This window comes from Molothrus ater, chromosome 3 (genome assembly GCF_012460135.2).
Source record: "Molothrus ater isolate BHLD 08-10-18 breed brown headed cowbird chromosome 3, BPBGC_Mater_1.1, whole genome shotgun sequence".
Taxonomy (NCBI): Eukaryota; Metazoa; Chordata; class Aves; order Passeriformes; family Icteridae; genus Molothrus; species Molothrus ater.
Window position 1 is genome coordinate 18,784,413 of NC_050480.2, and position 12,532 is coordinate 18,796,944.

The following is a 12,532-nucleotide window of genomic DNA, read 5'->3' on the forward strand; positions in this document are numbered from 1 at the left end:
CTAATTGCCATCCCAAGGATGACTGTAAAACTGTTAAAATTCTGACAAAAGCCTGAGCTGAGAAAGATAGGACATGGAAAATATTAACCTGAAAAACGAAAACCTCGAACGTTCTGAGGCAGCCAGACCCAGAGATTGAAAGGAGTCTTGGCAACACCTCTTGGCCATTGCAGATGCCACAGAGCCCCGGCAGAACTGGGTCATGGTCTCCACAGACCTAACTTAGGATATCTGCTGCCCTCTAACAGCAAAATATAGGAATCACAAATTGGTTTCGGTAGTGAACTGGAAAACACAGGGCCAGCTCCTGCTCTGAGTTGCACCCCCTCTTGTCTCCTGAACTTGCACAAATGTGCAGTGCTTCTGTTTTGCTACAGCTTTAGCAACAGCCTGTACATGGCTTTTGCCTGTCACACTCACTCCTCTGATTTTAATCAGCCCTCAGGAACATAGAAGGACGATAAGTAGATGCACAGCTTAGACTCTTCTCCCCAGCACCACATTTTAAACCAAAACCAGCTGTTCCAGGGAACAAAGGGTCTTTTGGATTGGTTTTTTGTATCCTCTCCCTCAGTAGCTGTGGCTTCTGCACACAAAGTCTGACTGATACTAAGTGAATTGAAGTTGTATTTAAAAAAAAAAAATACCCTGCAAACTAAAATTCAAAGGCATGTTTATCTTCCTGAACCATCTTCCTGAACTGTGAAAAACAGTGTAGAGGCTAAGGTAGTAAGGCTAATGTCTGTGCCACAGAACTCAGGATGTCTTCTCCCTAGAACCATGTGGATAATGTATAAAAAGAATTTATACCATTTCTGAGATGAGCATGTGAAGAGGGGGCTGTGTTAGCTGCCACTTTATGATTCTCATTTTTTTTCTCAAGCACTCAATTTGCTTCCACTTTATGATTCTAATACTCTGACTCTTGAAAGGGTGAGACCACAAATAGAAACACAGGAAACAAAGTTTTCTTCCTGAAACCTATACAAGTACAGTAGCTTAAAAAGGGAGTTAGATTTTTTATGGTTTGAAATTAGTATAATAGGTGTATTCAGTCAGGATCCCCTTGAAATGTTTGTTTAAAATGCCAATTTAGAAAGCCATTTATGTAAGTACTCTAATTGCACTCTTGTTCTGCATGGTAAACACGCTGTTCTGTGCAGGCAGATTGAAAGAGTGAAGAGAAGCTCTTTCCCTGCCAACCTAATTTCTTTTGAGAATTTATTTTTCATGCTGTGTAGTTTCTCAGATCTGAAGGAGAAGTCTAGCTAAAATAATGAAGCTGAGCAAGACTGTCATCCAGTATTTCAGTTCCAGTTTTAGAAACTAAGCAGCTAATGCTAATGGGATTAAGTGTTAGCCCACTGGCACACTTGGTGATTGTGACACTGGCCAATCTAACAAGCCCATGGCACTATGAAGGTAAATAAATTACATAGGACTTAAAGCTAGCAGCTGCTCTGTCCTCCTCCTTTATCTAGACATTGTTTATTCCTCTCAGGAGGCACAAATCATGCCATTTGCATAGCTGTAGCTGAGATCTGGATCCCTAACCATGTCACCCAGCTCAGCAATACACAGCTGCTTGCTTTGTGCATGCAGTGCATCATCTCAGAGGCATTTATGGATGTTCCCTTTCCTTATGTCTTCTAACAATGAGAGCATGACTGGTCTCTCTACTTCTCTGGAGTTATACATAGAAATAAGAAAAGTTAGTAAAATCCTGCAGAAATGAACAGATGAGTAATATCTTAACTGACATTAATTCTCCATTATTCTAATTGGAGATTTAAAAGACAAATTACTATTTGCTTAGCATTTGAGGGAAATAACCCACATTCACAGATCTTTAGGCACACCATAATAAATGGCACTCTGATTTTGCAATGATTCACTCAGTTAGGTGGGACGATGATAAAAAAAGCACTTAAGCAGAAATTTTATGCCTAAGGCTTAATCCAATTTGCAAGTCCAGTCTCACTGACCATATCCACAGCATTTAAAATAATAGGTAGTGCCAATTGCATTTCTGCTCTGGCCATGAACAATCACTGCTATGATTAAAGAGCCAAGAGGACTAGGAAAACCCTTTCCTTTCTAAAATATCCATCATTTCATGAAAGGAAATGAAATTTTGAGATTTCATCTAATTCCCAATCCTTCCCTTCCATTTGAATTTTTGATATTTCATTTCTTTCAATGAAATCCTTTCTTGATTTTCCATGAGCTCCAGATTTGTAACTTTCTCTGCATGTGTGAATAAGCCTCTTGCTACCTGAATAACTGCTAGGAATAAAACCTCTTCTGAGGGTGAGAAACTCAGTTGTTTCCCTCTATGGGGTTTTTCCTCCACATGAAGAAAAGGAAATAATTTAGAGATTGATGCAGAAACATGGAAGACAAATTACAGACAACCTTGTGTGTCTATCTCTAGGATTTGCTTCTCTTAGTTTTACTTGTGATCTCCTCTTTTTTTCCTGCTTCTGAATGTGTGAAATGATAAATTGAATGTGCCAAGGAAAGAATAGTAGTTCACAAGGTGCAGTTTTGTAAAAGGTTTCAGGTACTACCACTTTCCTCAGCTGGAAAGGGCAGCATGTCTTGCAAACAACAAATTTTTTGGTTCTCAAAAAATTACTGAGGTGCCCCGCTGAGGTGCAGTGCTGAGGTCTTCTGTTCTTAAATTGTGGACAAAAACCAAATATAATTCCTGGCTGTGCAGCTTTCTCTGGCACAGATGAAATGGGGATTTCTCCCTGTGTGTACAAAAAACTTGTTTAATGACTGCTGAACATTTATTTCAGACAAAAATGTGAAAAGGCACTTATAAAAGCATTTGTACAGGATCTGCTTCTTACTCTGCCACAGCCTACTTACCTCTGTGTGGAGTGGATCTGCAATCACAAGTATTTTCATGTACTGTTCGGTTCATGTGAAAGTTACAGCAGAAAATAACTATATTCAGCTCTTACAGGTCTTTAATTAGAGTCACCATTTTGGCTGATAGTTGATGGAGAATTCCATTTTCATCATGACCACAGAAAACCAGCCATGTCAAGCTGTCTTGCATACCCCTGTGGTTTGGCAGCTCTGGTCCCTCTTGCTGCTTTGCACTCTGGTGTAGTTTTCCCTACAAGCCCTTGTGGGTGGCAATTCTCTCTCTAACCAGCTGTTACATTAGATGGTGTTTGTTACATTGGTCATAAAACTTTTGCACAAAGCCAATATTGTACACACAAACTTTAGGGAAGCATTTCCTCAATTTCTTATGAATGCCTGGGTAGAGATTTGGTAGAGACTGGTCCTCTTTTTTTCTGGTGACCATCACAGACAGGTCATATGACCTATATGACCATATTAACTATCACAGCATGATTTTTGTTAATTAACCACTCTTTACTATGCAGTATACTTTACTTCCCTCTTTAAAAAGAAACCAAGAGAAAAAAACCCACCTAATCAAAACTGAGCAAAACTCCCATGTCAAGTAACTAGTCACAGATCAGAAACATATTGAAGAGATGGTAGAAGAAAAATTCTAGGTCAGAAATTATTCATACAGACAATTCAACGAGTGCTCAGAAATGAGGTCAGGTTTGCAAATAATTTGTGAACTGAACAACTAAGTAAAAATTTAAGTTGATAAGATTTTTGCAAAGAATGTTCTGACTACTGGAAGGTATCCCATTAGTTCCACTACTCATGCTGAATTTCTCAGCCCTAATCCCCCAGATGGCAGTCTGAACTCATTCTCTGAGATGGCAGATTTGCTTTGTTGACATTCAGGTTTTCTCTCATTAAGGATCATGAAGATCAGGCATCCTTTCTTTTCTATAACTCTCCCTGATTTTTCTCTCAGATCAGTGACATCAAGGTCTTAATGAAATGAATAAAGAATCTGAAAAGATGAACTTTGCTTTGATTGGTAGCATGGTAGCAAAGCAGGAATGATTCTGCATCCACAGACATGTCAGCTGCATTCCTAACCGGAACCAAAACAGAGGTCCCTAGATTTTAAACACCTCTCTAGAGAGGTCTAGCTTACATACTGAAAATCCATATTTATTTAAACAACCACTTTTTTAAAAAAAAAGTACTTCAGAGATATGACATGTAAGTAATCCATCCAGTCAGACTCTATCACTGAATAAGCCTATGAGATTTAGATATTTTGCATTATTTAACACTCTAGGTAGTATCTAAGAGATGTCTGAAGATATATTTGTGAATTAAGATTTCTAGAAATCTATTGTAAACCTCTAAAAGCAGGGAAGAAACAGAACAAATGACTGCCTGATACCCACTACAAGCAAAGCTGCACTGGTGTGAAGCAATTACCCTTACTTATTTCTCTCAGCTTTTCTTTCAGTGCTCTGAACACCAGGAGACAGTGATAAGTTGGTTCAGATTCACTCACATTTTAATTGCAACAGACTGCTTCAGCCTGTGAAATAGGTTTCTGAAATATACATGAAAACTGAACATTATTGAGAATAAGTACTATTGCAATGAATTAAAGACAAAACATTATTATGCTCAGAAAAACTTGCATTGTTTTTGCTTGGCCTTCATATCTCTAGAATAATAATGTAAGATATCAAGCCAAATAGCTAATGCACTTTTTCATGGAATGCTATGATTCAGATTCTCAGGCCCAGGAATTCAGGCAATACAAAAGCATGGGATTTGGCCATGTTTAATTAGCACAGAACATCTTATTGGAAGAAGAGTTCTCTATGAGCAATGCATGAATGCTGAGTGACATCCTTAGTGTTACAAAAAATATATGGTGAGTCCTCAGTCACTACACAGTCACCTGAGGCAGCTGCAACCTTGACATCTCTCAAACCAGCATGACTTAAGAAGTCAATGGAGATAAAAATTTCCCAGGACAAAAAATTGAACTAACAATTTCCAGCCCATTTCCTTCCATGTTCTTTATGTCCCACTAAAGATGGCTGTGAGGCTGTGTTTAAGTCAGGACTGGTGAGAGGCTGAGGTGAAAGCTTTGGTGGCAGCACTTTTTGTTCACCTGCTTCTGGTATTTTCCTTGAAGACCTCTGGATTGGAGCTTTGCAGTGTTAGGTGATATAGAAGCATAGAGACAGCGCTTGCCCTGAAGAACATCTCATTCTTTATGTACTTCTTCCATTTAGTCCACACACAACATTTCCTCTTTCCTTTCAAAATTCCCTCTTCTGTTTGGACACTGTCTGTTCTCTAGTGCAAATTACAGCTGCCTTTTATTTTACTTTTTTCCTTTCCCCTGCCTGTTCTTCAGCTGTACCTTGTCTTCATCAAAACTAATCTAGTTAATTCTTCATTTTCAAACCAGGCTGTAGTTTGCATGGTCCACAACTGCTTAGCAACATCTTCCCTTTGTGTGCAGGGATAAGGACAGACAGGGATGCCAGCCTGGAAGTCTAATCCACCAAGGTGAGTGAAAACAGGAACAAGACAGGTTGTTTCCCTCTAGGCTTTAGTGCTGCACATCCTACTGCTACACACTGGCAGAAATGTCAGAGCGGCAGGAATTGCTTTCATTACTAGAAGTGGCTTTTCAAATAAAAAATCCTGTTTCAGCACACAATAGGAATCAAGTATGCACAACTCTGGTATGTTCTGGGTGCATGTATGGGTGATCTAAAACCATTCCTTTATTAAGCATTAGGCATGGTTTACAATTACTCAAATCGCGACACTCATAACTTCACATAAGCCTGAAATGTACCAAGGAGGAATGTGTGTAACTTATTACACAGAATTTAGGGGACTAAGTGGTGCAATCTCAAACCAGGAAGTCTGGCATTTCACGACAGATATGAGCGATTTATGGTATGGATCTCTCCCCAGACAGACTTCCAAAAATGCAAAGGAAACTGTGGGAAGTAAAAATGCTGTGGGCTTTTACCATCCTCTAAGTATGTGTATATGGGAATGTACCTTGTCTCTCTGGTAAAACTCTGTTTACATCACATCCTTGAGTGAAAATCAAGAAATGTAAATTACAGGGCTCTGAGAGAACAGCATTAATAACAAATATTCAATGATTTTAAAAGATCCAGGTTATCTTAATAATCTTATTGCTTCAAAAACATAAACCTGTAAGATGACTTTAGGATTCAGGTTATCTGGAGATTGGGTTAAAATATTCTTGTAACTGAAGGCCAGGATAGTAAACACTCCAGAGGGCTTTGTGAAAAATCTCAAGAATAGTCAGATTGAGACACTAGTCTTCATGCCTTCTACATTACCTCAAGTTGCAAAGAATGAATTTGGAACAAGGCACAGCCAGAATTATGTTAAGCCTTACAGGCTGTTGTAGATTAATTTCAGCTGGAGAAGCCTGCAGTGGTCCTAAGTATGTAGAGAGGAGAAAAGGTTACTTAAATCCAGACTTAATCCAGCTCAGAATGATCAGATGAGATATGTTGTCTGGCCCATCTCATCTTCACCCCTCTCTTGCCTTTGCTGTGAGTCAGAACACTCTGTCTAGGTACAAAATGGAAGGAATTTCTCCAGTATGTTGTTTTTTCTCCAAAATAAAGGTTTAGAATTCTTTTTCTATATGCAAGAAGTGCAATATACAGGAAAAGATAACTATCAGGTGCATCTTTCCATCCTCTGTTCTCCAAATACAACCTTTACTGAACCTCATAAACTGTGCCAGTAGTAAGGAATCCTCATGCTCCTAGTCCTGCCCCCATTCTGCCTGGTGCTCATGCAGGAGCTCGCAACAAAGAATTCAATGCCTTGCCAGCTAAGTCTGTCACAGATACCCCAAGAGAGAATACTTTGCGACAGCTATTTTTATATTTTTATATATATATTTATACTTTGTATACAGTATTTGCTCTCTCCCCATGAGTACTAGCCACATTACTCAGAAGGCACTCATGCATGTATTTGATAAGGTGATTGTATCAATTTGACATTACGGTGCAGATGTGTCTGTTGTAACTGTTACTAAATTGCTGGTTTAATTTCTACTTATTATCCAAGACCAAATGTGGAATTCTGCATACGACAGTATATTCACACTCATTCGGTAATAAATGACAGCTGGAGTTCATAAGTGCTGCTGAAGAAGGCAGAGTTTTGCTCAATGTCACTCCACAGATCTTAGAATCATGGTTTGGATTGGAAGGGATCTTAAGGATCATCCAGTTCCTATAGGCAGGAATATCTTGCACTAGACCCAGTTACTCAGAGCCTGGGTCAAAACCTGTAATTGAACTCTTTGAGGGATGGGGAATCCACAGCTGCTCTGGGCAACCCTATGCCAGTGCCTCAGTACCCTCACAATCAAGATTTCCTTCCTATTATCCCAGCTGAAGCTGCCCTCTGTCCCTGTAACGCCGTTGCCCCTTGTTCTATCAGAACTTGCCCTTGTAAGAAGGCTCTCTGCTGCTTTCTTTAGGCCCCTCTTCTTGCAGGATGAGGTCATATAGGTCATATGACCTCATCCTGCAAGAAGAGGGGCCTAAAGAAAGTAGCAGAGAGGTCAGCAGCAGAGGGACCTGTGCAGCCCCTGGGGAATTTCACTGGTACCCTGCTCTCTACAGCCTTTTTCCCACAAGATTCTTCACAAAACAGAATCACTCTGGAACAGGGCTCCTTCAGGAAGCATGTGTGTGCTTGGGTCAGGAGCCAATCCAGTCACAGCCACAGTGGGTGAGCAGTAAAGTGTCCAAGCTACATCATTCTTCCTGCAAAAGTGCAGTGAAATGCAGGTGCACCAGTCTGTGCTGGTGCCATCAGCCAGAGAAATGACCTCTGGCAGGCTCCATACCCTTGCTGCTGGGGAGTTCGATTGCTCTTTTGGGCTCGATCTAATGAGGGCACTTGTGGCACCCTCATGCCAGGGTGGCCAGTGACATAGAGCAATTGAATGCTGTAGACAGAGGAGGACGCTCCTGCTCTAAGCCACAGGCCATGGTGCATGCCATTGTGCTGTGGGAAATTAAGGGCAAAAGAGTTTCTTTCCCATCCTGTGGTGATTATCTACAGCCCTCAGGCAAACCAGCACAGCAAGCTGCAGTTTGTGTCTCTGCAGTTGGCTCTTTAATTGCTCCTTCTCTCCATTGGCCACACTTATACAGCCCTCTCATCTTCCACAACTCCTCCCTTTCTCTGCCCTCCTCTCCTCTCAAATATGGAGCCAAGCCCCGGCATCATTTCCCCCTGGCTCACAGGCTGGCCATGCCTGTGAACAGCCTTGGTGTTGCAGGTAGTGTTGGCCCACTCACCTTGGCCTTCCACGGCATTCCTGGTGTGCTTTCCTAGGGTTCGTGCCAGGTTCCTCTCCCCAGAATGACCCCAGCTCTTCCTCTGAGTATCTGTGAAGTGTGACCACCTGGCACCTCAATGCCCTTTTGCTGGCTGTGAAATCTGGCTCTGCCTTAGGGCACTGGCACTCCAGTCAGGAGCCAGGAGTTTCCCTTGTCATGCTTGGGATTTCCCAGATCTGTTCCCTTAGCCCAGGCTCTCACCAGGCCCTAAATCAGCAGCCCATGTGCATTTGAGCACCACCCCAAGGTATGTGCTTTTTTCCTATCCTCTTCCAAGGCTTGAGATAGCAGGTTCCTCCAGCCAACGGTGGCTCAGAGCACTTTCCTCTCTGACCGGGCACTTTGGAGCTCTTTGGAGCTACTCTGTCCCTTTGTGCCTAGCAGGTCTGCCCCCAGGCTCATTCTGCAGGTGCCAAGCATAGAAGTCCTTGCTTTGCCCAGGAGTTGGAATTTAGTCAAAAAGATGGTTCCCTGTGACCATAGGCAACTTTACTTCTTTCAGGTAAGTCAACTGCGGTGTCTGTGTGCACAGAGGAGATGAGTGTGGTCAGGACAGAGCAGGATTTTGACCCTGAGGCTGCCTTTGGAACAGCAGGCATTGCCCCAGAAGGAAATGGTTGTGGTGCACTGCAGCCTGCCCTGGACCATGGCTGCCCTGCTGCTCAAGATGTGTTTTGATCAAAGGTCTGCTGGAGGAGTTGCTTCACTCGAGTAAAGAATTCCATCAGAATCTTGATGGGAAATAGGCAGGAATTAACTTTGCCCAGTGTTGGTACTAGAATTGGTTTTGGGGAGGAGGTTGGTCTTGGCCACGGCTTCAGAGAGGTTTGTGAGGTGGGAATATAATGACTCCAGGGGTGTGAAGTAATCAGAAAATGACTACATGCCCGAGATGTTGGAGAGGAACTTCCATCTGGGCTCAGGTTCATGTGGAATAGGATCCAGTCATAGAAGTACTGAGTGGAGATGTAGATTCCAGGACGCCTTGCTCTGGCACAGCCTTTTCCCCAGCTGGTCACTCCGATGACCCACCAGTAGGCAGCGTTGTTGTCCTGGCACATGAGAGGACCACCGCTGTCACCCTGCAGCAGAGCACAGAGGATCAAGGTGGTGTTAGTGGCACCTGCCAGCACTGGGGCTGTCTCCTTCTCTCTCACAGCCCCTGCCAGAGCTTTATTCTGGGCAGAGAAAAGCTCTGCTCAGAGGCTGGAGCCTCCAGAAGCTTGGCTGTGAATGGCTTGGGGTCCTGTAGGGTAGGGCTCTCTCCATCCTATCTGCACAGGACTCCTGGATGTGCAGTGGATGGAACTTTGGCACCTGGACCTCTGGGCTACAAGGAGCCCTAGCTGGGCTTTCTGGGCTTTCTGGCACAAGGGGAGGCCTGGGCAGGCAGGTGTGGATGGGCAGTGTGTGGGAAGCCCCCACAGCAGTCAGGGGGAGCTGGGGCTGGGAGGGTGAGTGAGTGGCCGGGCAAAGCAGGCCCTGGGCTGTGTTGGGGTGGTGCTTCCCTGGCTGCTGGTGCTGCTGGGGGCTGAGTGGCTCGTGGCACGTTCCTACCTTGCAGGAGTCAATGGTGCCCTCTGGGTAACCAGCACACAAGTTGTGGGTGTGGATTTTCCCTGTGTACCAGAAGGTGCTGTTGCACAGCTCGATATTGATGAGGTGTACCTTGGCCTCCTGCAGGTGATCACTTGATCTTTGAGCTGTGAGCAGAGAAAGGAAAAAGCCCCCAGCAGCTCCTTCCCAGTTCTCCTCCCATGGCTTTCTTGTGGGGGATCCATGGCTTGGCTGTGCTCTGCAGAGGCACTGGAGCTGCTGCCAGCCTCTGGGGAGCAGGCCAAACCCATCTCTGCAAAGGTGTACGTCCTACACCCTAACTACAACTTTGGCCTCTGCTGTGGGGAAACCGAAACCATCTCCCCAGTGTGCTGAGCTGGCCCAAGAGTCGCTCTTGGGGACTCACCTCTTGGAGCAGTGGCACCCCAGCCAGCCACCCAGCAGTTTTGCAGCTCTGACACTCTCAGTGTGGCATCGGGGACACAGGCCAGCTGGATGTAGGGACTGCACTGGACAGGATGGTCCAATTCCATCAGGGCAATGTCATAGCTCATGTCATCATGGTTGTAGTACTGGTGTATCAGCACCTGCTTGACATGGCGCACTTGTGCCCCATGGCCTGGCTTAGTCAATTGGGTGGCCCCAATCACCACATACACCATGCTGATTTCCCTAGAAGGCGTGGAGAGAGAGCTGAGAGGGAGCAGAGGCATGTGCCACAGCAGCCCAGCAGTATGCTGGCATGGCAGAAAGGTAGCAGTGCTCTGGCAGGTGTGAGTGCCCTTGCACATCTTAGGCTGGGGGAATGTCAAGCTGGAGGCTGCTAGGAAGCCTTGGCATGAGCCCAGGCTTCTCCTGAGCACTGTGGCAGCCTGGCTGCCTGAGAGGAAAGGGCATGGGAGTAGCAGGTGGTGCTGCTGGCAGGGCACTTGCTGGTGTTGTGGACATGTCCCCATTCCCTGCTCCTCCTTACGTGACCTCATCAAAGCAGTGGGCTGCTGTGAGGACCCACTGTTTGCTGATGAGGGATCCTCCACACAGATGCTTCAGGCGTGGTATCCAGGGGTGCTGGATGCTGACGATCCAGGGCCAGGTCCCTGGCTTGGCACCTGTGCCACCCACGACACGTGTCATGCTGGGGTCATAAGCCATGTTGCCATAGGAATTAGTTGTGGGGTGATAGGCAGATATCACAGCTCGGAGCCCGCAGGTCCCTCTGCAAGCAGAAAGTCATTTCCATGCTTCTTCATGGCCTGCTGTGGCTCAGGCTGAGGCTCAGCCCTCTGCCCTCCCCACAAGGGTTTGCATGCACAGCAGGCCAGGGAAGCCCATGGGGTGTGTGTCTGTCCGTGCCAGCACCTGGCTGCTGGCAAGGAACTGAGGCTTCCCATGGTGGGATCTTGTCCTACTGATGTTTCTACATCAGATGCTTTTACAGAATGTTTTGACCTCAGACCATGGCAGACAGTATGCTGAGAAGGGACACCTGACCAGGCCACAGTGGGAACCATGGGGTCATGGGAGTTAGTAGTATGCTTATAGAACCTTCCTATATTTAGTCAAGTTTCCAGTTTTCCTTCACCTTTGGTCAAGACCTTTTTCTTATAAGGTCATATCCTGGGTTCACCTTTCTGATTGGACATTGTGCCCCTATACCTGGCTGCATTTGCCCCACCAAAGGGGTCTTTGGAACTTAGCCTCTGTACCTGTGTGACGTTTGTTATTTTTGCTATTAAAGTTTTTTATTTTCTGGATAGTTCCCTTGTTTCCGTCCCCTCTTATTCAGCCAGCTCCTCCCAGCCAATCCCTGTGGGAGTATGAGCTTCTATGCTCATACCCCACAGGGGGTGTGAAGCTGTGGCCTGGCCATGGAGGACAAGTGGGTCCCTCCAGGAAAGGCCGCAAGTGTTGTCATGGCTCCCTCCCTGGGCCTGGGGCCACTTACCCACAGGTGTACTGGATACTCTGTGCCACCCTGGTCATGGTCAGCAGGACAAGGAGGCCGAGCCAATCCATGGCTGCCAGAGGCACGTGTCAGCTGCAAGCACTGAGAGCTCCATGCAGCAGCGCAGCCGCAGTGCCCGCAGTGGCTGTGCTGCCCGTGGTGCCCTTGGCCCCGGGGCTGATGTCATGGAGGGGTGGGTTCCATGTTCTGGGCACTGTGGCCTATGGCATGGGCCCACTGGGGGAAGAGCTGCATCAAATCAGTGAGCCATGGAATGGTTTGGGCTTGAAGATCACATAGCTCCAACCTGCTACCATGGGCAGGGAGGGATGGCTTGCACTAGACCCACAGTGTGCACAGCCTGGCTCAGAATCTGTCCTTGAACACTTTGAGGGATGGGGCATTGAACTACTAAGTCCTGATCAACAGGCCCTGACTATGGCCAGAACAACAGGCCCTGACCAAGAGTTGGCCTTTGGATGAGTCTTCCAACCAGGTGTTGCTAATGTTCACTCACTGGCAAAACATGGATTTACCTTTCCATACTTAGAGACTGGACAAGGCCCTATCTTGTAGGGGTGTAGGATCACAAACAACTCCCTGGATTCCACCTGAAACCCTCCAAGGCCCTTGTCGGGTTCGGCTGTCTGTCTCTGCCCCGACACGAGTAGTGTGGTTCTTGGGTGGCACGCGTTTTAAAGGATGAGTCTGGACTCTTCAGCTTTTCGGTCTTCAGGTT

At 45.6% G+C, this 12,532-nt stretch overlaps 1 protein-coding gene across 1 annotated transcript; it reads right to left on the reverse strand.

The window, feature by feature from the left end:
* Positions 1-8,953: 8,953 nt before the first annotated feature.
* Positions 8,954-11,864, reverse strand: LOC118700203 (acrosin-like). The gene is made up of 5 exons (XM_036404595.2): positions 11,794-11,864; positions 10,822-11,064; positions 10,255-10,520; positions 9,849-9,994; positions 8,954-9,373 (listed from the first exon to the last, which is right to left on the reverse strand). Exons 1-5 carry the CDS (start codon positions 11,862-11,864, stop codon positions 8,954-8,956), a joined length of 1,146 nt encoding a protein of 381 aa, XP_036260488.2.
* Between the last annotated feature and the right edge of the window lie 668 nt (positions 11,865-12,532).